The 24,202-nt window shown below is 37.2% G+C and overlaps 1 protein-coding gene across 2 annotated transcripts; it reads right to left on the bottom strand.

Annotated features, from left to right (window-relative positions):
- Positions 1-427: 427 nt before the first annotated feature.
- On the bottom strand, positions 428-15,397 carry LOC133529546 (uncharacterized). Of its 2 annotated transcripts, XM_061867290.1 has the most exons (7): positions 12,995-15,397; positions 12,702-12,796; positions 9,907-9,989; positions 6,985-7,080; positions 4,846-4,943; positions 4,179-4,244; positions 428-2,101 (listed from the first exon to the last, which is right to left on the bottom strand). In XM_061867290.1, exons 1-7 carry the CDS (start codon positions 13,041-13,043, stop codon positions 1,623-1,625), a joined length of 966 nt encoding a protein of 321 aa, XP_061723274.1. In that variant the 5' UTR covers positions 13,044-15,397; the 3' UTR covers positions 428-1,622. The 2 variants fall into 2 exon arrangements, with proteins under 2 accessions (XP_061723274.1, XP_061723275.1); XM_061867291.1 differs by lacking the exon at positions 4,179-4,244.
- Positions 15,398-24,202: the final 8,805 nt, after the last annotated feature.

Genomic DNA, 24,202 nt, shown 5'->3' with positions numbered 1-24,202 from the left:
ATAACTTTTTTTATAGGGACATTCTTACACAAATTGACTAAGTCTCACGCTAAGCCAAGAAGGCTTGTGTTATGGGGACTCAGACAACAATATAAATAATATATAATAATTGGGCCTATATACGACCCACTGCTGGGCAAAGGCTCGGGCCCCCATGCTAGCACAATGCGGTTTGGGGACTTCACATACACCTTTGAATTTCTTCGCAGATGTATGCAGGTTTCCTCACGATGTTTTCCTTCACCGAATATATAATCTACGAATACTTAAATACATAGAAAACATCCACGACTCAGGAACAAATATCACAAAAAAAAAGCCCTTACCGGGATTCGAACCCAGGACCATCGTCTTCACTACCTACTAGGCCAGACCGGTCGTCAAAGCTGACCGTGCAGATCAATTATTATAAAAGGAAATAAAACAATTTTCATTATAAGCTAGTTATTTAATTGTAAATCAGACAGGTGTAGCAGTCGCTACGGTCTCGCTTCAGAAGTAGAAGTACATTTAATAGTTATTATACTTCGCCTCGTCCTCGAGATTAATAACTGAAGATATATGTATATACATGTAGTTACGCCGGTAGGTGTCATTATGCCCGTCACATTCGCGCTTACATACTTGTTGGAATGAGACAGCCAGGCAAATGATAAAGAGCCGATCATCTTACAATTAGTCCTACTGGACAGGCATGTTCTAGTAGTAGTAAAACTCTTTATTGTACAGAAATGAAAACAAAACAGGAAATAAAACACTCGTGATAACCTAAGAAAATTAACCCGAATATGGGCAATCAGGGGAAATAATTCGTGTAGTTTTGTAAATTGGTACAATAATTATACCGTGTGGTGTCCATCTGAACATACTAAAAGTCCTCGAGGGTGGGGGTTGTGCAGTTCGGATTTTTGCTGATTTAAGAAAACGTTGTTTTTTCGTATATTACTTAACATATCTACAAATCTGTCTAGTCTATTTTGATATCATATAAATAAGATGATTCTTTTTTCAGGGCTGAGAGGTTTATAATATAGTATAAATTGTCTAATATTAAATATAATATTAGACAATTAATACTATATAATAATATACGTATATCGAAATTGATTGATGATTTTTCGGGAAATATTACTCTCAAAGTCTACATGTATATCTTCAGTACATGTATATCTTCAGTTACTAATCTCGAGAACGAGGCGCGATACATAATTAATGATTAAACGAAGTACCTGAAGTGAAGTTCTATCATAATTAGTTAAATTAGTAAAGTAACATAGCTCCCTCCCCCCCCCATCAATTGGCTCATCCTCTTACTATCTGATATAAAATACATCAATCAATCATGAATACTCATATTATCATATATATGTAACATATTTCTTTCAACTTAACCGAACGGAGCGATGGCGACCAGGAAGTGGAATCTAGGCATACCCACTTATTAAAAAAAAAACACTTATAAAAAATAAAAATTTCAAAATAACTCCAAACTAAGTGCAGAGTGGTGACACCTACCAGCGTAACTACATGAATATATATCTTCAGCTACTAATCTCTTCTGACAAGGCGCTTCGTATAATTATGATAGAACTTCAGTTCAGGTATCTAAGTTCGTTTAATTATTAAGGTGTCGCGGTATTACCTTCTCCGTCTGTTACTTCGATATGTTGTTGTTGTGGTTGATGAGGTGCCGTAACTCTTACCCATTGTGTTGCCAATTTACCTTCTTCATCTGTTACTTCGGTACCGTTTTCATCAGTCACATTATGGAGCTCGTATGAAAAAGGTGGGGTCATTTCTACCCATTGTGTTACGAAATTACCTTCCTTGTCAGTCACTAGGGTACCATTTTCATCAGTGACGTTATGGGACTCGCTTAAGAAAGATTTCGTAACTGGTACCAAATGTGTTACGAAATTCCCTTCTTCGTCTGTTACTTCGATACCATTTTCATCAGTGACATTATGGGCCTCGTATTCGACTGTGGTAGATTCCACGGGGGCGTAAGTGGCATAGGCTTCGAATTCGGTTTCGTCACCTAGATCTGCTATGTACATCTGCTTTAGCTTGGAGTTGTTGGACATTTGGTCGTAGTTCATGTCTGAAAAAAAAAACGATAAAATAGACATGTGCTAGCGACTCATAATTTGATATATATATAAAATAAAAAAGAACAGAGGAGAAAGAAATAAATTGACATGCATATAATGAACCAAAAGATTAAACAAATGTATATGGAAAGAAATATGCAACATAGAGTCCATTGCGTTTCTATCCGGCGAATTAAGAACATTCTTCTTCGAAATTGTGAACAATTCATTCCGAACACACATTTGTGGTAAACGTCCGTGGGAACATAATGTTTCGAAAACATTCAGTGCGAGTAGAGCTTCGAATTATTGATTTCCAGATTCCAAACTCGTTTTACCTTTATAGTATCTTCTACCCTTATCAACGTATGCATATTCTAAAGATTAGCGGCGTATGGAAAAAATAAGTGGGACGGAAATTAACTAACGAGGAGATCTTTAATAAAGTTCAAGAAAAACAGTGCCTATTATAAAGCATCGCAAATACAAGAGGGTATGTATGTATGTATATACTTTATTGTACATAGAAATAAAAACACGAAAAATACAGTTACAGAGTAAATTAAATACAACAAAGGCGAATTTATCGCTGTATGGGATCTCTTCCAGTTAACCTTTGAGGAAATGAGTAGAACAGAAGTTACGATGAATGAATGACAAACACAAACAAAAGTGTACAATCACTGAAATTAATGAAATGCAAGTTTTGAATACACATTGATACAAATATACATAGATAGAAAAATAAACATAAAATAATGCATACATATATATATATATATATAATATTGTGTAACATCTGTAAACAACAATGGTCGCAATAAAGTATTATGATTATGATTATAAATATATGGACTTAGCCGCGCGCCTTATAGACGCCACAGGTGACCAGAAGGCTGGCCAGTATTTTGCTCAACGCATTAGCATTGCCATTCAACGTGGCAATGCGGCCAGCCTTCTGGGCACTCTGCCCATCGGCAGTGACTTGGAGGACGTGTTTTATTTATAGGACCTCTATTTTAAGTTTATTTATAGTTTTTATTATTATTTTAAGTTTATGTATAAGTTTTTTAAGTTTAGTATTATTTATGTTTAGATTGTGGAAGTTATTTATTTCTAATAAAAAGTACCACATAAATAAAAATATATAAATATTCAATATATTATATAAAAAGATATGAATTCGAACCAGAAAAGTAAAGGAAATTAAAAAAGGAGAAGTACTCAATGGAACTAGGAAGTCGTAACCAAAGTATCGGAAAGCCACAATTTTTTAATTTTTTGGGGTACATGTTGGGATACCTTACCTGTCACGACAGAATGAATTCATAAATACCATCATAGAAGGGAAAGTCGAAGGAAACAGGAAGAGAGAAGAGAGAGAAGCCAAGAAGCATAGATGGAACAAGTGAAGGACAAAGTAAGCATTGTGTCGTATCAGGCTGTCAAGAAAAAGGCTATATAATGGCGTTATTCATAAATGCATTACAAGCATGAATTAACTATGAATCGTTCTCGTGAAATCTGTCATTTTGACTTATGTAACTGTGAAGAAAGCCGTCAGATTGCGCAGGAGATATTAAAGAGTATAAATGTTTGCGCTGATATAAATGCTCTCTCTCGTCCATATCTCTTCTTATCCTGGTGGTACGGGAGGCCGCTACGATCAGAGAGAGGTTCAGATGCAGACATCTACGGATACCTATATCGTTCCAGGTTTTTGTTCGAAGTTTGCCTTCTAGGTATATTAAAAGCCGAAGCTGGGAAGCCCACCAAGCAAAGACAGGGACATAGGGTAGGTGGAGGGGAAAGAAGAAATTAAGGATAATATAGATATAGAGAAAAAGGGCAAACAACGACAGCAGCTTGAATAGGCCGGCATCGCCTACCCGTATACCCAATTACTTTTGCCAGACAAGAAAAAGTAGTGGGTACCTGTGACCAATTGTAAGAAAGGGATAAAACATAATTTAACTTATTCAGGCGCGGAAAGTTTAATGAATAAGGGGTTTTGGAAAAAAATACCTGCTTCACCGACAAGAGCGCAGCTCTTAGGTTTGTGCTGCTGATGATGATAATGAAACTTACCAACATAAAGTCCCTTGTCAACTTCGAGTGGCGTACAGTATCCCATGTAGGCAATTGACCAAACATCTGAAGTCCAAAAACTAGGTTTAGGCACGATAACTTTAAGATAAACGCTCCATTCTAAAGTGCAGTCATAATACAGGCATCAATATCATCATAGTCTACCATTTACTTTAAGATTTCGTAAGATCTAACCCCCATCATTCATCATCATTCATAAAAGTGTACTAAAGTTACGATGCCGCTAATCATCGTTTGTCCCTTTCCGACGTATTGGTATGATGGAAAGGGACGAACGATGATTAGCGGCATCGTAACTTTAGTACACGTTTATGAATAAGGGGGTAAGTATTTTAGTTAAACAATTTCATTACACGAATTGTTTCAATAATAAAACCTAGTTAGATCAAATTTTTGTCCCCGTGAGTTATAAATTTTTCCGTTTTTGAAATTATCAGAATAAGGAACAAAAATGTATTTTTTTTAATTATGACAGATTATTCGTTTCCCGATGTTCTATTTTTTATAACCCTATTGATCTAAAATATGTTAGAACCGGTTACAAATTGTTGATTACCATTTTATAGAATTTTAAATGAATAAATATTATCTTATTGTAATAGCGAGCAGATTCTTATACGAGTTTTCGCCCGGGCGGCTGACTCACCGTCCAATTTGGCGACACAATTGTGGAAATCCATGGCGCAGTAGCTATTGAAGCTCATGTATAAATAGTCTATATTGCGAGCGCAGACCGCACCTGTCCTACAAATAGGAAAGATTATCTTTGAAATAAAATCGGCGACGTCGTGACGGGGACCAGGACCACACATAATGAAGGATTCATATATATATTATCCATTCATATATATAAAGTCTTTGGTTACGGTGGCGTCGTTGATCAGGCCGCCATTTTCCCGAATGAAGGTTGAGGGAGGCGATGGCTGATATACGCCTCATACTCGTGAATGGGTGCTGTTTGTGGAGTGGAGTATCATCATTTATTTCGGGCACATATCCCACATATACATGTTTAAGCTTATTACACGGGCTACATGTTATGTTATAAGTATGTAACTTTACTTTTGAGTGAGATACTTTAATTTCTTATCTTTTAATTATTTATTCTTTAGTTTATTTATTTATTATTTTATATTAATTCAACTCATGGAGACCTTTTACATCTCTAAAAATAATTTAATAAAAGTATATTTCATAGTATATTTTATCTCTGACACTTAAGAGACTTTTACTTTTTTGTAATTAGACATTTAGAGATTGTATACATCTCTAATAAAGTATCTAATATTTCATTGATTATATGTAACGGTAACTTAAGTTAACGGTAATTCTGTTAAGAAGATTTCGGCCCGATTCGAAGAATGACTAAGACACGTTTAAGATCTTGGAAAAATCGATACCTAAACGACATGTCAAAATTGATGTTTATTTCGATTCTGCTGTGATCCCAATAAGATCTATCTACGCTATTTCTAACGTCAAAGTGACAGTGGTTGCCCGAATCGAGCTGCTTCTGTCAATTGAAGACGTGAGTGGATGAACGTGCTACATATATCACATCATTCAGATTTTGATTTTTTGCAATAAATATGGATTTGAAGCTATTATGAATAGATTCATAATTTCAGACTTCATGTGTTCAGGCCATAAAGCCTACCCAATTGACGAACGTGTTATGTACACAAAAAAGTTAAACTCTCCGTGAATGAAGGTGCTAAGTGCGCAACTTAGCATGTTGTTCCAATTTTACTCCGTTGACATGGAAGAACGTGTCATGTGTGTATTTGAATAGCATAGCATAGGATATTCATCCATGTCGAGGTGTATTTAGTTTCACATAATATAACAGTAGAAAGTGTCAGTAATTAGATGCGATTATTCTCCTGTTAACAGAATTTGTTGCAACCGGCCAAGTGCGAGTTGGACTCGCGCACCGAGGGTTCCGTACAAACCTGTAGATATATAATATTATATGATGTAACTAAAAATTTACGGTTTTCGCAATTTTTCCTTTATCTGTGCTATAAGACGTTGCATCGTACCAAATATCAAGGTTCTGAGTTAATGGGAAGTACCCTGTAGGTTTTGATTCCCTTGCGAGTGTCGAAAAAATTGCGGATATTTGCGGCATAAACGGCTGTATCTTTTGATTGCGTTGGCTTGGAAGTTTGATTTTTTCACAGCTCCAAAACTCATTTTTTCACAGCGTTCCTGAGAAAAAGGATCTTGACAGACAGACAGACTGACGGACGGACAACAAAGTGATCCTATAAGGGTTCCGTTTTTTTCTTTCGAGGTACGGAACCCTAAAAACGTTGTTTTGAGTAAAACAACCTCAATTTTTTTAATTGATAGTTATTTATTTAACGAATAATAGTAATATCCGAAAATGAAAATAAAATTACACAAATACATTAGTGAAAGGCTAATTCAATATTAGAACATTTTTTTAAATTCTCGTTTTCAATAATTAGACACACGACCCGATTCGAAGAATGAGATACGATAACTATAAGTAATGGTTTAGATAAGTTCTCATTTAGATATCGTTTGTATGTCGTATAATTGACAGAAGTAGCTCGATTCGGGCAACCAATGTCACTTTGACGTTAGAAATATCGTAGATTGGGATCACAGCGGAATCGAAATAAACGTCAATTTTGACATGTCGTTAGTTATCGATCTTTTATAGATCTTTCAAAGATCTTAAACGTGTCTTAATCATTCTTAGAATCGGGCCGAAAATTATTTGCCATTTTTATTAAACTCCACTTTTAGGACTTACGTGTATGCCTTCAGGCATCGCAGTCTAATGTAATCACATCGCTCGTTGGTCCGGTTCCAGTATATTCGCGAACTCGGTTTCGTGGGACGGAGGTGCCTGGAATACAATTATTTCCAGTTAGTAACTTTCAACGTTAAGACGAAGGACGACCGCCCCGAAACCACCAAATATCAAATATCAAACATTTATTCAGCAAATAGGCCACAGGGGCACTTTTACATGTCCATTTTTACAAACAATAAAAATTAAAAAAAAACAATTACAAATATGGAATCGATGAAATAATAAATACTTTATTAGAGATGTATACTGTCTCTAAATGTCAAATTACACAAAAAAAAATATGATAAAAAAAATAAAACCATAAAATACTAAAATTCTTTAGAGATGTATAAGTCTCTAAGTGTCAGAGATAAATTATAAAAAAACCTTTCGATACACACGTAGTCCTCCTTTTCCTCTATGGATATTAAAGTTATTGCAAATATTTTGACACAAATTGATGTATATCAAATCAACCACAGCTATGCCCACGCCTCTACGTATGTTTGCATTAAGAAAATGGTATGGATTTTTTTTTATTATCTGTACCCCTACTGTAAATTTATTGGATGGCGTAACGTGACATACGAGTTTGCTTTCTCATTTTGTATGGGATTTTGAGTTTTTAAAACGTCCTGCTTGGCGCGCTGTTTCTAAATCCCATACAAAATGAGTCTTAACGCAAACGCGTACGTCACGTCACGAAATCGAATAAATTTACATTAGGGGCTCGATAGCTGCCAAAGTAACCACGACGGGTTTCATGCATAATCGGGGATCGTTCTTTAAAAACATTCAGCTTTTATAGAAAAACTTACAGCTTTTAAAAACTAGTTTTATAGGTTTACCTTTATTCAAAATTTGCTAAAAAACTTTTTTTTTAAAGCGAAACCTATATAAACCTAAAATATATTATGCTGAAGCGATCCACATTAACATCAAAGTGATTTAGTAAGTGGAAAACGTTATCTCCCAAAAAATATACCCTTAGAAAAAATACCGTTATTTCGCTAGGATCGCAAAGCTATTCTTCCCTCTCAAGTAAGTACCTAAATATGTAATGTGTAATGTATGTAATATGTAATTTTAATTCCAAAATGTGGCTTCCTTCTAAACACGAAGAATTTTGTACATAGACATGCCATTTATTATGTCTATTGCACGCGTATTATATTCCTGTCCCGCCGATGATGCCGGCGCGGTCATCGCCTGTGCGAGCGGGAAGTTGTTGTGTTACAAAATGGCGTGTCAATGTACGAAATTATTCGTGCTTAACGTCCTGACTTTACTAGAAAAGCATAGCTTACCTTCATTACCGACAGCCTAACACATGGTAGACCAATATTGACGTGATAAATAATAAATAAAAACCGGCCAAGGTCGAGTAGGACTCGCGCACGAAAGGTTCCGTACCATTGCGTCGTAAAGTATGTGACAGTAAGGCCGGCGCCCCACTGCAGCGCACGCTATGTACACGACCCACGTTCCTATACAAAATTTCGTGGGCTTGCCCACGGTTTGTATTAAGGCCGGCGCCCCACTGCTGCGCACGCTACATCCACGGCCCACGTTTTAATACAAACCGTGGGCAAGCCCACGAAATTTTGTATAGGAACGTGGGTCGTGTACATAGCGTGCGCTGCAGTGGGGCGCCGGCCTAAAACGTGGGCCGTGGATGTAGCGTGCGCAGCAGTGGGGCGCCGGCCTAAGTCCGGACTCGTCCTGAGGGTCGCGAACATGGAATCTCGACACAATGCGAATTTTAAAGCACTGCGAACCAGCGACGTTCAACAAGGAGGGGTTTTGGCCGAAGGGTGTCAAGTTTCGGCGATTTCGAGGCCGGCTTCCTGACACTGCAGGGTTGCGTAATGCATCGCATCCATAATGTGATTTTAAGTGTTTAATTTTTAAAAATACATTGTTATGATATGCGTGTTAGTTTTATGGTATTTATGTATAAATAAATAAATAAATATTATAGGACATTATTACACAAATTGACTAAGTCCCACAGTAAGCTCAATAAGGCTTGTGTTGAGGGTACTTAGACAACGATATATATAATATTATATAAATATTTATAAATACTTAAATACCTACATAGAAAACACCCATGACTCAGGAACAAATATTCATGCTCATCACACGAATAAATGACCTTACCAGGATTTGAACCCGGGACCATCAGCTTCGTAGGCAGGGTCACTACCCACTAGGCCAAACCGGTCGCCAAAAGAAAATGTATAGGCCGTATGTAACTTGCGATGTATGGGCCACTAGTTGCCTGAAATAAAGATTGTCATTTTCATCACGCAAAAAACGGCAAAAAAATCACGTTTGTTGTATGAGAGCCCCACTTAAATATTTATTTTATTCTATTTTTAGTATTAGTTTTTATAGTGGCAACTAATACATCATCTGTGAAAATTTCATTTGTTTAGCTATATTCATGAGATACAGCCTGGTGACAGATAGACACAGACGAACAGAGTCTTAGTAACCTTCTTCTTCTTTCCATCCTGTTACCCTTGCTGGGGTGTAGGGCTCGAACCATTTTCTTATCTCTTTCTTTTTTCTTTTTTATATAAATATTTATTTTATTCTATTTTTAGTATTAGTTTTTATAGTGGCAACTAATACATCATCTGTGAAAATTTCATTTGTTTAGCTATATTCATGAGATACAGCCTGGTGACAGATAGACACAGACGAACAGAGTCTTAGTAACCTTCTTCTTCTTTCCATCCTGTTACCCTTGCTGGGGTGTAGGGCTCGAACCATTTTCTTATCTCTTTCTTTTTTCTTTTTTTTCTTTAGTTTTAGTAATAGGGTCACGTTTTTACCCTTTGGGTACGGAAGCCTAGAAAGTAGAGAACTTACCATAACTCTTCAGGATTTAGTACTTTCCATGGAGCTTTATAAGGTGACATGCGTTGTCGTCTGTAATCCTGATATTTGGTGAACTGCGCAAACAAAAGGGTGCACGTTACAAAAATTAAATAAGAGTATGCAGTAAGCTCTGCCGAATTTCACTTTCCCATACTCTCAAGTTAGAAACAGAGATAAGAAGGAGAACTAAATTTAGAGACGCGGCAGTACATATTTTAAAGCAAAAATACAATTGGGCAGGGCACGTAGCCAGAATGAAAAATAACAGATGGACAAAAATAGCTACGAATTGGAATCCAAAAGTTGGCAAAAGAGAAAAGGGCAAACCAAAATCAAGATGGGAAAAAGACCTCATAGAAACAATAGGAAAAAACTGGAAAGAAATGGCAATAGATAGACAAAAATGGAAGAAAATGCTGGACAAATACCTAAATATAATAGAAAAAGGCGATTCGGAAGAGGCCTAGGTCAAAAGACCTTACGAACATGTTCATAGGAATTGTATAATAAGGAATTGTTAAATAGACTGCCAACACTTCGTATAATAAAGGCTTTAATAATAATAATAATAAACCCGCGGGGGCAGCTTGTGGCGAGCTGACGGTGAGTGGCGACACCGCGGACCCCTATTCCAGAGGGCCCTTTTATTAGGCCCTCGCCTCTGCGCTTGCCTTCACCGGCCGGCCAGAGTGGAGTCGCAAGAGCGGGACCTATGCTCCAGGTTGGAAGTGTAAAATGTCATAACGCCGGCGGCCTGCTGAACGGATTACCGAGATCTGGCTTCCGCAGACTCACCTCTCGACAACCTCACAGCCGCTCCAAAGTGTTGCCCTATTGTCGCACTGTGCGTGCGGCCGTTGTGGGGCCCACTCAATGAGTTGGCGAGTCACCGCCTGTCTTACACAATTCCGAGACTGATTGTCACGGCAGGTGTCCGCTAGTCTCCTCCCATAGCCTATTATCCAGTCCATCCAACTTTCAAATCAATAGCCTTATGACCTTAGATCCCATCGCAGCACAAAAGTGCTGCACTGCAATAGTCTTTGCACCTGGCGGGGACCATCTCCGGATGTATCATATTGTGCGCTCGGAGATGGTATCCGCGACGTGTATCCCTTGCTTGTAGATTAATTTGTCTTAAAGGGCCTCTGCGCTGTTGGCTTCGGCCCCACGTATGCCTCCCAAAGGTCCGGGACCCCATGGTCCCGAGATATGGTAAGACAGACAAATAATAATAATAACCGCCATGTGGGATGTTGATTCGACGATCATTGTCCCAATAGTCGTTTCAGCGAACGGTCTCATAGCGAAGAGTCTCGACCAACACCTTGAGAGACTCTCGCTAGGTGGTTGGATCAAGGGTCAGGTGCAGAAGGCGGTGGTCTTGGATACGGCGCGGATAGTCCGGCGGTTCCTCTCCCTGCGGCCCTGACCACCGGCAGCTTGGGCCCTGCCCCGCTGCTGGCGGCACACTAGGTTAAGTTTTTTACAATGTGTTTTGTATAGTATTTTTTGATGTATTTTTATATTTTACTTTTATATCCATATTGTAAAAAACATAACCTAAGAAGAAAGAGAAATAAAGAGAATAATAATAATAATACTCTCAATTTAAAACTACATGTTGGATTGTAATAAAACTGCACATACAATGACATGAGGTATATCTATGCTTGTAATTATTTTGTTTTTCTTCTTTTTTAATTTAAGAGCAGGGCTCTTGTCGTTGCAACTTGATGAAGTTGTCTCCACCTTGGTCGATCCGATGCCAGCCTTTTAGTGTCCTGGTACGTCACGGCTTTTTCTTGGTCTTCCCCTCCCTCTTCTTACATTTATTTTGTTTTTATTTTATTATTGTTCTTGTGTTAGTTGTTAGTGTTGTTATTATTAGTCGAGTTTTTTTTTTTTTATACTACGTCGGTGGCAAACAAGCATACGGCCTGCCTGATGGTAAACAGTCTCCGTAGCCTATGTACACCTGCAACTCCAGAGGAGTTACATGCGCGTTGCCGACCCTAACCCCACCCCCCTCGTTGAGCTCTGGCAACCTTACTCACCGGCAGGAACACAACACTATGAGTAGGGTCAAGTGTTATTTGGCTGCGGTTTTCTGTAAGGTGGAGGTACTTCCCCAGTTGGGCTCTGCTCTAGATCTGGAATGACATCTGCTGTGCTGTGCCCTACCACACAAGGCGAGATGACAATCACATTGCCCATACCTCTCTTTTGGACGTAGTTTAAGGACATACCCGGGTCCGAGTAGCGCAGATACCTATGCGAGGGAGTGAAGAAGCACGAAGTGTGGCTGAAATATTTAAGACATAAAAGGGACTCCAGATTTAGACTCTTATGCGGCAAGAAGTACCGTGCAGCGATAGGCTTGTATATAAGGTTGCGATCTCTAAAATTTGGAAACCAGGACAAGACGCGTGAGACCCCGAATTTTAGAGTCCAGAACATGTCAACAGGTTTTTTTAAACAGGTTGTTAAAAAACCCGGACTACAAATGAAGTCCTCCCCGGACGCCCTCTAAACTAGGACAAATCCGGGGAAACCCGGACGGATGGCAGCCCCACTTGTATAGCCATAAGCGGAAAGCACTGGCCGTCTCAACCGCTCTTGATACAACGTGGCAGCAATCATCCGTCAGGGATGCGGTGGCCATTGATTAATTAGTTATATAGTTCCAGCTTATTTAAAAAAAGCAAAAACAAGTTTCGTATGCAAGTGCAAGTTTTCTCTTTTAAATCAGAAAAATCCATATTAAGACTTATTTCCTAAAATACCTGTTTATTTGTTCTTCTAGTGTTGTCTGATTTCCTGTGGCTACTCAGTCCGCATTTATGTCCTCGTACTGATGGGCAGGTTGCTTGATGAAATACTAAAGACAGATGAAAAATATAGACTCGCGAACATTTGAAAGCTATTGTTTAACTCAAAATATTAGTTAATTTGTGAAATAAAAGTCAAATATTTTTATTAGATAATATAGATATCTCTGTCTATAAATACGTATACTTATTATATAATACCTACATTTAATGGTATACAACATTATGGATAGGTATTAGGTACATACGTTCACAACTGGCGATCAATAACAAAAATAATATTGCATTTGACATCATTCAAATACTCTTAAAACGAGGTAAAAATAAATTACTGTATAGAATGCCACTGTTGTAGATACATGGTTTTGTGAAAGAAATAGCATTTATAATTGAAGAAATCATATATCAGAGCATTCAATCAAAAACACAAGGTTTTATTACCTACACAGTTAGTTTATGTTCAGTGTTCACATACCATAGATTTATAACTAGCCTAGATGCCTAGTCTGTACATCCCTAGTGAAGCCATTTCGAGTACCTACGACATTATGTCGCCCTCGTGTCATCGTATCCGAACGGCCCTCGCAGTACTCAAGGTCGAGTTGGTTTATGTACACTTCCCGGTTATAAATTAAAAAATACAAGAAAGATGGTTGTTTGTGCGGTGAATTAGTGTCACAACACATCAGTGAATAAAAACAAACCGCCTGATATAACATTTCACGCGTAAGTATCCAGTTTACACCTGCAACACCAGAGGGGTTGTAAGTGCGTTGCCGGCATTTAAGATGGGAGTACGCTCTTTTCTTGAAGGTTTGAAGGTCGTATCGGTCCGGAAATACCGCAGGCGACAGTTCATTCCACAGTTTAGCAGTGCGAGGCAGAAAGTTCCTCGAAAAACGCACAGTTGAGGACTGCCAACCATCTAAGTACTAAACTACTTCTTCATTGTTTTAATATTTGGGGACAATCTTATGCATATCGCCTCAGCTCCATAAAAGTAATGTTGAGTACCGTGTTCCTGTTAAATGCGCTGCACTTTCATTATCGGGAGCGTCCGAATATATTTGTAATAAAATGCGAATAAAACTAAAATTGTTGGCAAAAGCAAAACTTTTGTATGGACCCAGTGGAGGAGGACTTCGGTTAGTATTAAACTGCCGAACGAGATGAAGGTAGTTTAGCAAATATGATAAAAGGTTTTGCATTTAAAATAGGGAGCTAAAGAAACTGGTTGCGGCACCCATTAAAATTGGCGAGATTAAAGCAAAATAAATTCGCTGGCGTGGTAATCTGGATTGGGTGGGAGAGGATGGAGCTGTGAGAAGAGCATGTGTACGGCACCCGGGTGGAGAACGTCCATCTGGGTGTCCCAGGTACTGCTGAAGGGACGAAGCCCGAATACCTGTTCGTCCTCGTATTGCCCAACTGGCGGGAAGTGGCGCAGAATGAGACTGAGTGGTGCTTATCAGAGGCCAATTTCCTTTTTGAGCCACTAAGCCAGTGAAGTAGTAGGTAGTACTATTACTTGTGAAGCATTTTCCTTTGAATAAATCTGCAATGAAAACCTTGATTGACCTTATATGCAATGTAACATTTCAACAAGAAGAAACTGTCTTATCAGTTAGAAGACATATACGATTCTCTAAATAACATCAAAACCACGTTCTGTCCCATACAATTAGATGCTAATAAGTTAAAGGAATTGACTAGCATTAAAATCTATGGTAGTCAAATTTACAAGAAAGAAAGCCAAATATCTCTTGATCAACTGAAGTAATTTAAGAAATATTCGCAGCGCAGATAACCAATATTAAACAGCTGGATGTAGAATCTTTATAACCCATAATTGTTACAAATACAGTTTGTGTTACCAGTTCGAAAGGTTGGTTCGAGCAATTAAAGCTTGCATAAGAAATCATTGCCTATTTTTTTTATCTCGCAACTCAACACAATAATTCATAATAACATAACTAACATAACCTAACGGTTACATCATCTTCAGAGTTCCTTACTGCATCGCAGTTGGCTCCAGCTAGTATACATATGTATATATCATGTGTATATCGGAATAGTTCTGAACGGAGGCAGTCCTCAGCGGAAACGGTCTAGATATCTGCCGCAACACTTTTATAATTGTCACAGTTTATCGCCAGTGTTAGTTCATAACTTGAAGTTGAAACATACTAGAGGAAAGTGAAGTAAAACCGGGACCATAAGGGAAATGTTAAATAAAAAAACATTAAACATACTTTTAGAAAAATCTGCGAACTTAATTAACAATATATTTATTAAGGGAGATCACTATTTTCATTATCACACGTCCACACGTAGAAAACACAATCAATTTGAAATTTTTATTTTAGTCGGTTTTACCTCATATCTAGTCCAAAACCGGGTAAACCCAATTTTGGCCCTTAGTAACGATAGCAATGGAACTGCCAAGTTCTTCAGGTTTAGGTCCGACAGACAGACAGACATTGGCGTTAAACATATGACACCCCTCTTTCTGCGTCGGGAGTAAAACAATGCGGTACCTTAAGGAAGGCCATCTCTTTCAGTGAATCGCAGCTCGCAGTCCATTACTGCCCGGACGTGATTTAGTACAAGGGCCCGGTTTTAATTAATATCTATTAGGGGTGTGGTAGCCTCCTGCCATGTATACCTACACGGGAACATGATGATGAGTCCATTTTACGACAAAGATAATTTCATGAAAGCAACTCGTATTACGTGTTTTTATTTAGCTTTTAATATTTGCGTGAATGTACGTACACACATATGTATGTTGGGGTCAAATGTTGTAATCTAAATTAGAAAAGTACAGTTAAAGATAAAAAGTTTGTATCAAAAATCAAATTTTTGACAAAAAAATTTTTTGCTTACTGGGTCTTATTGGGTCTACGATTTCTGTAAGCATTCAAAGCGCCTTTTCACTTTTTTAATAACAAAGAGAAACTGCAAAATAGGACCCCAGAATGGTTGTTAAACGCGTTTCAAGATTAAATATCTGGAAGACCGAGCTTTGCTCGGAAATCATAAAAATTAAAAAATGCGTATTTTCCTAGAGATAAGACTATCTATTTTTCGCCCCCGAAAACTCCCATATAGCAAATTTCATCAAACCGTTAGAGCCGTTTCCGAGGTCCTCAAAATATATAAATAAATATACCGGATGTTTCCTGTCCTGTAACAGGAGCAATAAATTAAACTGTAGCCTGTACTCCTCAAACTGACCAACATTTGTTCAACAACTTTGGAAAATAACTTATGTTTTGATTTTTATTACACATTGAATTTAAATTCTAAGACGCAATGTACTAATTTTGTTATGTTTATTTAAAGCGTGACAAGCAACGTTAAACACGCTGATGTTAGCGTACATTGAAAATAATATTAAATTTGTATGAATAAGTTAAAATCTAAAGATTTCATCATTTTAAAAGTTGTTCATCAAAAGTTATATCGTTTTAGGAGTACAATATATGGTTTAATTATTTGCTCGTGTTGCAGAAAACACCCGGTATGCAATAATTGCTCGTTTAAATGTATAAGATTCTTCATTATCGACACACTTCTATATTAGTTTACTGCATAATCTATCAATATCACTTTAAACAATATTAATGAGCAAGAAAAAAAAAACTCTTGAACACTTAATGAGATAAAAATAATATTTTATATTATAGGACATATAAAACCACCATACGAACATATAAAAACTAAACCACTAAGCGTTGGGAAGTTAAGAGGTATAATCTTTGTCTGACACGTCATTTGGCGAGCCATGGCGCGAGACAACCGTGAAATATTTGAATAATTTCTGTGAATATTCATAAATTATTTCTCGCCTCGGCGCTCTGTCGAGCCTCAGAGTTAGGTTCTACGTACAATCAGCAGGAGTAGGCTAAATGAGCACGTATCTGCACACAACTTTGCTGTTTAAGAACGTGTGAAAATTATTTTGAATACTTGGCCACCTTGATACTTAAAACTAAATCTCATTCTAATACGATTCAGATATGATTGATACTGATCTGTCAGTGTCAAAAGTGACGTTTTTGTATTCGAGTTTTAGTTTTTAGATCTCATTCCAATATCATACTATGATACTGATCTGTGTGTCAAAAATGAGTGTTGAAGTGAGTGCTGGCTAGAGTGAAAAGACTCGTGATTGCAATATTAGTACTCCCGGAGTTACTGATGAAAAAACTTAATTTTAAGCGAAATAAATCTTTAATACGGTCACATTTCAAACATTCGTCCGCAATATTGTCCTTTTTTAATATTTAAAAAACATAAACAAATCTCTTGACTTTATTTTATTATAATGTACTTAGTTGGTGTGAATTAGTGATATTTAAAAAAGCTATAACTCGCTCAGGAGTTATAATAACTAATCCATAACTCCTGCAGGAACAATATAGGCCTTTGTGATTCGGTGCACCTGTATGAAATAAGATCTTTGTCGAGCAAATGTCATCATAGGCTTTCGAGTCTATTACAGACTATACAAGCAGTGTCAGGCAGGGCGACAACGTTTCTCATGGTTTGTCGATCAAATGTAATGAACATTATTATTAGATTTTTCCACTTATAAATATTTTCCATTTTCCATTTCTTTTTAGTATGTTAAACAATGAAAAACTAGGTTTATAGGTTTACCTTTTTTTTTCAAAATTTGCAAAACATTTTGTTTTTAAAGCGAAACCTATAAACCTAGTATATATTATGCTGAAGCGATCGACATCGAAATCAAAGCGATTTGTAAATATTTAGTTAGAGGAAAACGTTACCTCCCGAAATGGAATCCATCGGCAGCTTCCATCAGGTGAGATTGTGGTCAAATGCTTACCTTTTCGTAATAAAAAAAAATGTAATATCATAGAAACTGTTAAAATTGTAACAAAATCATTATTTATAATATGCATTCCATACCAGTGCTGCCATCTGTTAGTGCTAAGTAAAAACTTGTTACTCGATAACGGTGTATTTCGAATGAAATAAAATCAGTCTGCTTGCAACTGTCAACACGAGTTTTATTAGAAACAATACCGTTATTTCGCTAGGATCGCAAAGCTATCATTCTTGCCTCTTACCTGAGATGACAAGAGGGCTGGCAATTATTATTTTCATACATTCAAAGAAACTCTGCCCGTTTTTGGACACGATAACGCATAAAGGCAGCCAGCGGAGCATCTTTTACTTATAAGCTTATGTTTACATAAAGTTTAGGGCCTGTTTCACAATGTCCAAGTCCTGAATAAGCTACATGCCACATATCTGACGAATAAAGTCATTGTTGGCGTTTCACAATCTTCGAATAAGCTTAACTGGTAGATAGTGCTAAGTTTCGCAAGAAGGTTTATCTGGCAGTTAATTTATTTGTTAATTAGCTGTCCAATACTTTACTTGGACTTTGTGAAAAAGATCCTAACGATGTATTTAAATTTCAAGGACAAACAAAAGGTGTTGGCGCAACATAAGTACTCCTACGAAGACCGGTTGACGACACATGACGTCACACACATACGTCACGGCTCCCCGGTCCGTGTACCTACATTAGACTGCACCGTACAGTCGAAGCGGCTACACTATTATATATTATCAAAAAATACATCAACGATACTGTATATAGTTAATATATAGTTAAGTTAATAAAAAAATACGATAGTACTATCCTGGAGTTCTTCATTCTTCATCAGAAGAGCTTAATTTGAGGAGTATATCGAACAAAAGGTATGTAATAATTGTAAATTACGTCCCGGAATCTCTCGAAAGGTAAAACAATATAATTTCGGAATGCGAACCTCCCGTGACCTTTATTTTCCTTTGAACTTGAGGTACGAATCTTAACAATTTCCCCTCTTTTAGTTTACCGAATTGAAGAAGAGCAAAATAATTTGTGTAAACTAAATTTGGAACGTCGTAATTTTAGAGAAAGTTTTGGAAGTATTTGCTCAAAAATATCATAAAGTGGGTGTCTATAGCTTGGCTGGCAAGCAAAGATTTCAAAAGTAAAGATATCCGTTCATTCAATTTCGTTGTCTCGGTGGAATGCTACAATGCGATTGGTTGATGAGTTGGTCACAACTAATTGCCTTGGACTGCCCGCTTGGCTAGCATTCGTGCACAGCGGTGTCACTGACACTCTGGCGGCACCATTCTTAGTGCCCGTCTTTACGAAGTAGGTATAAGTTAATGCTGCCAAGCGATTAGGTGACATTCGAATGACAGTAGCAGCTAGCAAGCTTTATTGTTAAGCGGTATTCAGACGGGACGATTTTTTTCACAATCGAATTAAATTGTCAATTTAATCAGGTGAGGACCCAAAACTTATAGTTACATCATATAATAATATATACCTACAGATTTGTACGGAACCCTCGGTGCGCGAGTCTGACGCGCACTTGGCCAGTTTTTTTTCAAGCGCTCGAATGTCATATTGTCAATTTCATTGTCTCGTCTAAATGCCCAGTTGTCAAACGCAATCTTTACGTCACCAAGAATTCTTCTTTTTTTATACTACGTCGGTGGCAAACACGCATACGGCCCGCCTGATGGTAAGTAGACTCCGTAACCTATGTACGCCTACAACGCCAGAGGAGTCACATGCGCGTTGCCCACCCTAACACTCCGCACCCTCGTAAAGCTCTGGCAACCTTACTCACCGGCAGGAACACAACACTATAAGTAGGGTCTAGTGTTATTTGGCTGCGGTTTTCTGCAAGGTTTAAAAACGTAGGCGTATTGGTGACGAAAATACCATATCGTCGCTGGGCCTGCAAAAGTCGCTATGTGCATTTTTTCATTTTTTCGTTTTTGGCACCATTTTGAACCTTACGTCAATACTCATATGGTCCAAAAACAGCGATAAGCTAACATTATTATTTCTGGCCATGCTAAAAATAAGTATGTGAAGTTCATACATTAAAAGTGCCTTAGAAAATAGCTAAGTTTCACTAATCACATAACTGTGTCATCGGTATAATACTATTAAAGCAAAATTGTGGCCGATATGTGTACGAATAATTCGCTATGTGCTTTGAAGCACATAGTAAATTATTCGTACTAGTTTGATCGGGTCGTTTGCGCCTGCGATGTGATCTTCGGCACATAGCGACATTTTAGTACAAGTTATGACCTGTCGCACTTCGCGTTAGGATCCGATGAACTGACACATGCGTATTTATTAATGTAAAGTGTTCATTGATGTTTTGGCGGTTCTTGTGGCAACATCGTTTTAGTTAAGATCGTGATTATTTAATAAGTTAATGTGTTAATGCGAGTAAAGTGTGACGGGGTAAGTAATTTAACTATTTATTTAAGTAAAAGGAAGTGCTGTTAATATTAAATATTACTGATTAGAGTTAAAAATGACTACTGGTGGAAATGTTTGGTTTGGTACTGAGTTTTTTTCTTTAATTCTCGCTTAATACGGTGGTAATCGGTTTTCATAAATACTTTTTAATAATAAATGTTATTTCCGCGGCCGCATCTGCATGTCAAAGGGTATCAGTTAAGCTTAAGGGGTGTTTAAATGATGTTTGTTTAGAATCATAACTTTTTGGTACTTAACAACTTAACTAACGAATAGAATAGGCCTGGTAAGAAAATCGGTGATCCAACTGTAACAGACATAAGAGGCCTGCACTATGTCGACGGCGACGTAAAATACAAGCTCCGTCACTCAGATGACTGGACCACTTTACCACAAAGAAGAAATCCCACCTCTGAAGATAAGGAAGCGATAAGACTGTACAACTCTCCTGTTAAAATCGACAATACTAAATTTAACCATTTACAAAGTCTAAAAAAATACATGCACCGAGACTATCATTCTTTCTATGATAATTTAACTCATTAATTCTGATCTCAAGTTATTTAATTTTAATTTTGTAGTAATTATTATTATATCGACGATTTAGTAAGTTTTTTTAAGAAGAAATAAGTTTGAGCTTGTTTTATATTTTGTTTTTAAGGATCTCATTAGGTCTGTTTCTCTTACTTTTGAAGAAGTTCAAATTCAGATATTTTAAGTAAATTTTGAGTAGGTCGATAATGAACATACAGTTCAAGATTACTTTTTTGTTAAGTGTAATTGATAAATTTAATTTAAGGAATGTGGAGAAGACCATTTTTATTTAATTACATTTTTTTGCCTATTTTATATTCTGTTTTATTACCTGAGCGTCCTCTTTGCAAAAATAACTATGTGCAATTTGAAGCACAATTCAGAGTGCCTCAGCAACAATTTGAAGTCGCTATGTACTAATTATGCACATGGAGGTTATTTTGGAACCCAAATATTTGTCGCTATGTGCAAAATTAAGTTTTTTTTTGTAATATAAAATTTACTTTCCATTATGTAATTTTAAAAATATTCTTAAATTACGTAAAAAATAAAACTCTGTTACCCTTTTTTTTCTTTTTTACTTGCATTCAATGCATACTGAGAAAACTTGTTTTTTGTTGCTCCTGAAAAATTGGTATAAAACACATAGCGACTTTTGCAGGCCCAGCGACGATATACATACCTTATTGTAAAGCCCGTTTCACAGTTAGCGTACCATCGCCTGAATTTTGGGCTGTACGATATTAGAAAGAGTAATGTTTACTTCCCTCGGGTCTTTTGAGGCCGTAAGTATTACAGTTCTGAAAGGTCTTATGTTCTCAAGTTAAAACCAAACCATATCTCCTTTTAGAGTGAGTTAAAAATAGTGGCCATAATTTCCGGCCTATTTACAACCCAACTATTCACATTGCCAAGTACGGACGCTAAGAACGAAGAATTTCGTACATTGACCTGCTTGTTTCTATCTTTGTCGCACTCTTCTCGTGCTTAGCGTCCGTACTGCATATGCAAGGGTGCGGCTCTAATATTTATTATCACACTTGCTCCAAAAAGATCTAATTTCATGCAAGTGTACTAAAGGAGGCTTATATTGATCCCGTGGGAGTTATGGATTGTGAAAAAAAGCTATACTTAACTCATTTTTTTAAAGTATCGTTTAAGATATTGAAAAGGTCTTTAAAAGATTGATAACTAGACGACAAGTCAAAATTGACGTTTAATTAGATTGTAAAAAAAAATTATATTTCTAACGTCAAAGTGACATTAGTTGCCCGAATCGAGCACCTTCTGTCAATTAGAATAGAATAGAATAGAATTTGCCGAGAGGAAAATCCTGCGTAAAATACTGGGCCCCAAACGAAGACCGGATGGAAGTTGGACAGTCCTTAAGAACCGTGAGATTAAAGACCTAGTGGCTGAACCTAACATCATGGGAGAAAGTAAAGCCCACAGACTCCGTTGGTTGGGCCATCTTGAGAGAATGGACGAAGATCGGAACGTAAAAAGAGCGTACCTGGGTCGCCTAGCAGGAGGACGTCCTATCGGACGCCCTAGGTATCGCTGGAGCGACATGGTGGAGGCGGATCTGCGCGAGCTTCAAGTCGACAATTGGCGAGAGGTCGCACAGGACCGAGAAAAGTGGCGCTGTCTTGTGTCGGAGGTCAAGTCTTATTTTGGGTGGCTGAGCCAACGGAGTAAGTAAGTAAGTAGAATAGAAAAAATGTTTATTGCAAAACCATCTACAAACAGCACCACATTAGAAAAAAAAGAGAGAAAGAAGATCTAATACACCAAACAGTTATAACTGCTTGTAACTTATACTAACATGCAATAGTTACAGTGATGATGCTGCAATAGAGGTTACAATTGGACACCACTCAGCATATGCTCTAACATATATATGCTACAGCGCTGGTCTTCCGTGGAGCCCAGGGCAAGAAGATAGTTCAGAACAGTAAAGGCAGTGTCACACAGTGATTTAGCAAGTATTCATATTTAACACAAGTTAGAAACTAATGCTTGAAAAAATTTCAAAGCGGAAGTGAGTGGGTTGGGAATATCTAAAAATATATACAAATATAAACAGGTAAAGTCAGACATGTAAGTTTAATATATAGTAGAGCATATATACATAAAAAAAGGCAACTCGTTAAAGATAGATAAAAAATTCAATATATAACAAAAAATAATCATGATCTCTAAGGTGCATGGAACGCGAAGAATACGGCAGTCGGAAGCTGAAAAGATATTGTTTAAATATACGACATACAAATGATATCTAAATGAGAATTTATCTAAACCAGAACTTATCGTTATCGTATCTCATTCTTCGAATCGGGCCGTGTCTATATCGTCGAGCGGGTCCAGAGAGTAGTAGAGAGACACATTATGTGTGATAGTATAAGAACGTATATTCTCTAAAAACCTGCCCAAATATACACGTTAGGTTGCGCTTACACAAGTAATATGCGTTTATGTTATAGAAAACGAGTGTGTTACTGTTAAACACTGAAAGTGGCTAATTGCCATATTACAAGTGTCAGTCAAGTGGACCATTTTTGAAATCAAAAGCGTACTAGGAACTTCATCTATATCCTCATAAGTCTGAGAGCAATTTTTGCAGTTTTTATTTTGAAACCTTTATAATTCAAAATCCGATTTAATTTTAAATAAATAAATATTATAGGAAATTATTACACAAATTAACTTATATACAGTAAGCTTAAGAAGGCTTGTGTTGTAGGTACTCAGAGAACGATATATACTTAAATACGTAGAAGACACCCATGACTCAGGAACAAATATCCGTGCTCATTTGATGATTTGAACCTAGAACATCGGCTTCATTAGGCATCACTACTCACTTCTGAAGAGAGGCTTATGCTCAGCAGTGGGCGATAAAAGGCTGATATGATGATGATGATGATGACTCACTGCCCGCTAGACCATCATCATCCTTCATCATCATTATCATCATCATCACCATCCATCATCACATCATCTCATCATCATCAAAATACCATAATAAAAAAAAGATACGTTCATCTTTGTCCTTTGAATAGGCCGTCGGGACTCAGGAGGATATAGATTCCATCGCTAGCTTTCAGCAAGCGTTTGCAATCGCACTGCCCTTTTACTGAGCAACCCTCGTAAATACTGCACAATACGCTCGTCAGCTTCCAAATAATTATTGTAAAATAGAAAAAGACGCGTATATACGTCTTTATGTGAATGAGAGAGAGAGGTGCACCTGTTTATGGATCGTAAGAATGTAATAAAGGATAAAATAGTCGTTCATGAAACTAACAGTAAATTGCGTTACGTGGGCACTTTAATTCTTAATAATCTTTAGGTTTTTTTTCCAATGGGCTATTTCGCACATCGTTACTTCTCGTATTTTGTAAATAAGTAAGTTTTTTAATAATATAAGAGAGAAAATGTATATATTTCCGAATCTACAGATTGTATCTAAAGACAGAGTTAGTTAAATTCTCAAGTAGGCATATTACAAGCGCTTATTGACACAATGAAAAACTAGGTTTATAGGTATGGAAGGTGGAGGTAAGGAATGTAATCTCCGTGTACCAAAAAGTGTCATCAA

Source organism: Cydia pomonella, chromosome 21, assembly GCF_033807575.1.
Source record: "Cydia pomonella isolate Wapato2018A chromosome 21, ilCydPomo1, whole genome shotgun sequence".
Taxonomy (NCBI): domain Eukaryota; kingdom Metazoa; phylum Arthropoda; class Insecta; order Lepidoptera; family Tortricidae; genus Cydia; species Cydia pomonella.
Note: the sequence above shows the minus strand (reverse complement) of the source record. Positions and strands in the feature narration are given on the sequence as shown.

Bases quoted from the DNA above. Each gene is read 5' to 3' on its own strand.
- LOC133529546 (XM_061867290.1), bottom strand. From the start codon at position 13,043: ATGATGTCAAATGCAATATTATTTTTGTTATTGATCGCCAGTTGTGAA. The intron at 4,944-6,984 runs GTAAGTCCTAAA...TCCTATTTGTAG, and splicing joins CGATGCCTGAAGGCATACAC to GACAGGTGCGGTCTGCGCTC. The intron at 2,102-4,178 runs GTAAGTTTCATT...TTTTTTTTTCAG, and splicing joins TGACAAGGGACTTTATGTTG to ACATGAACTACGACCAAATG.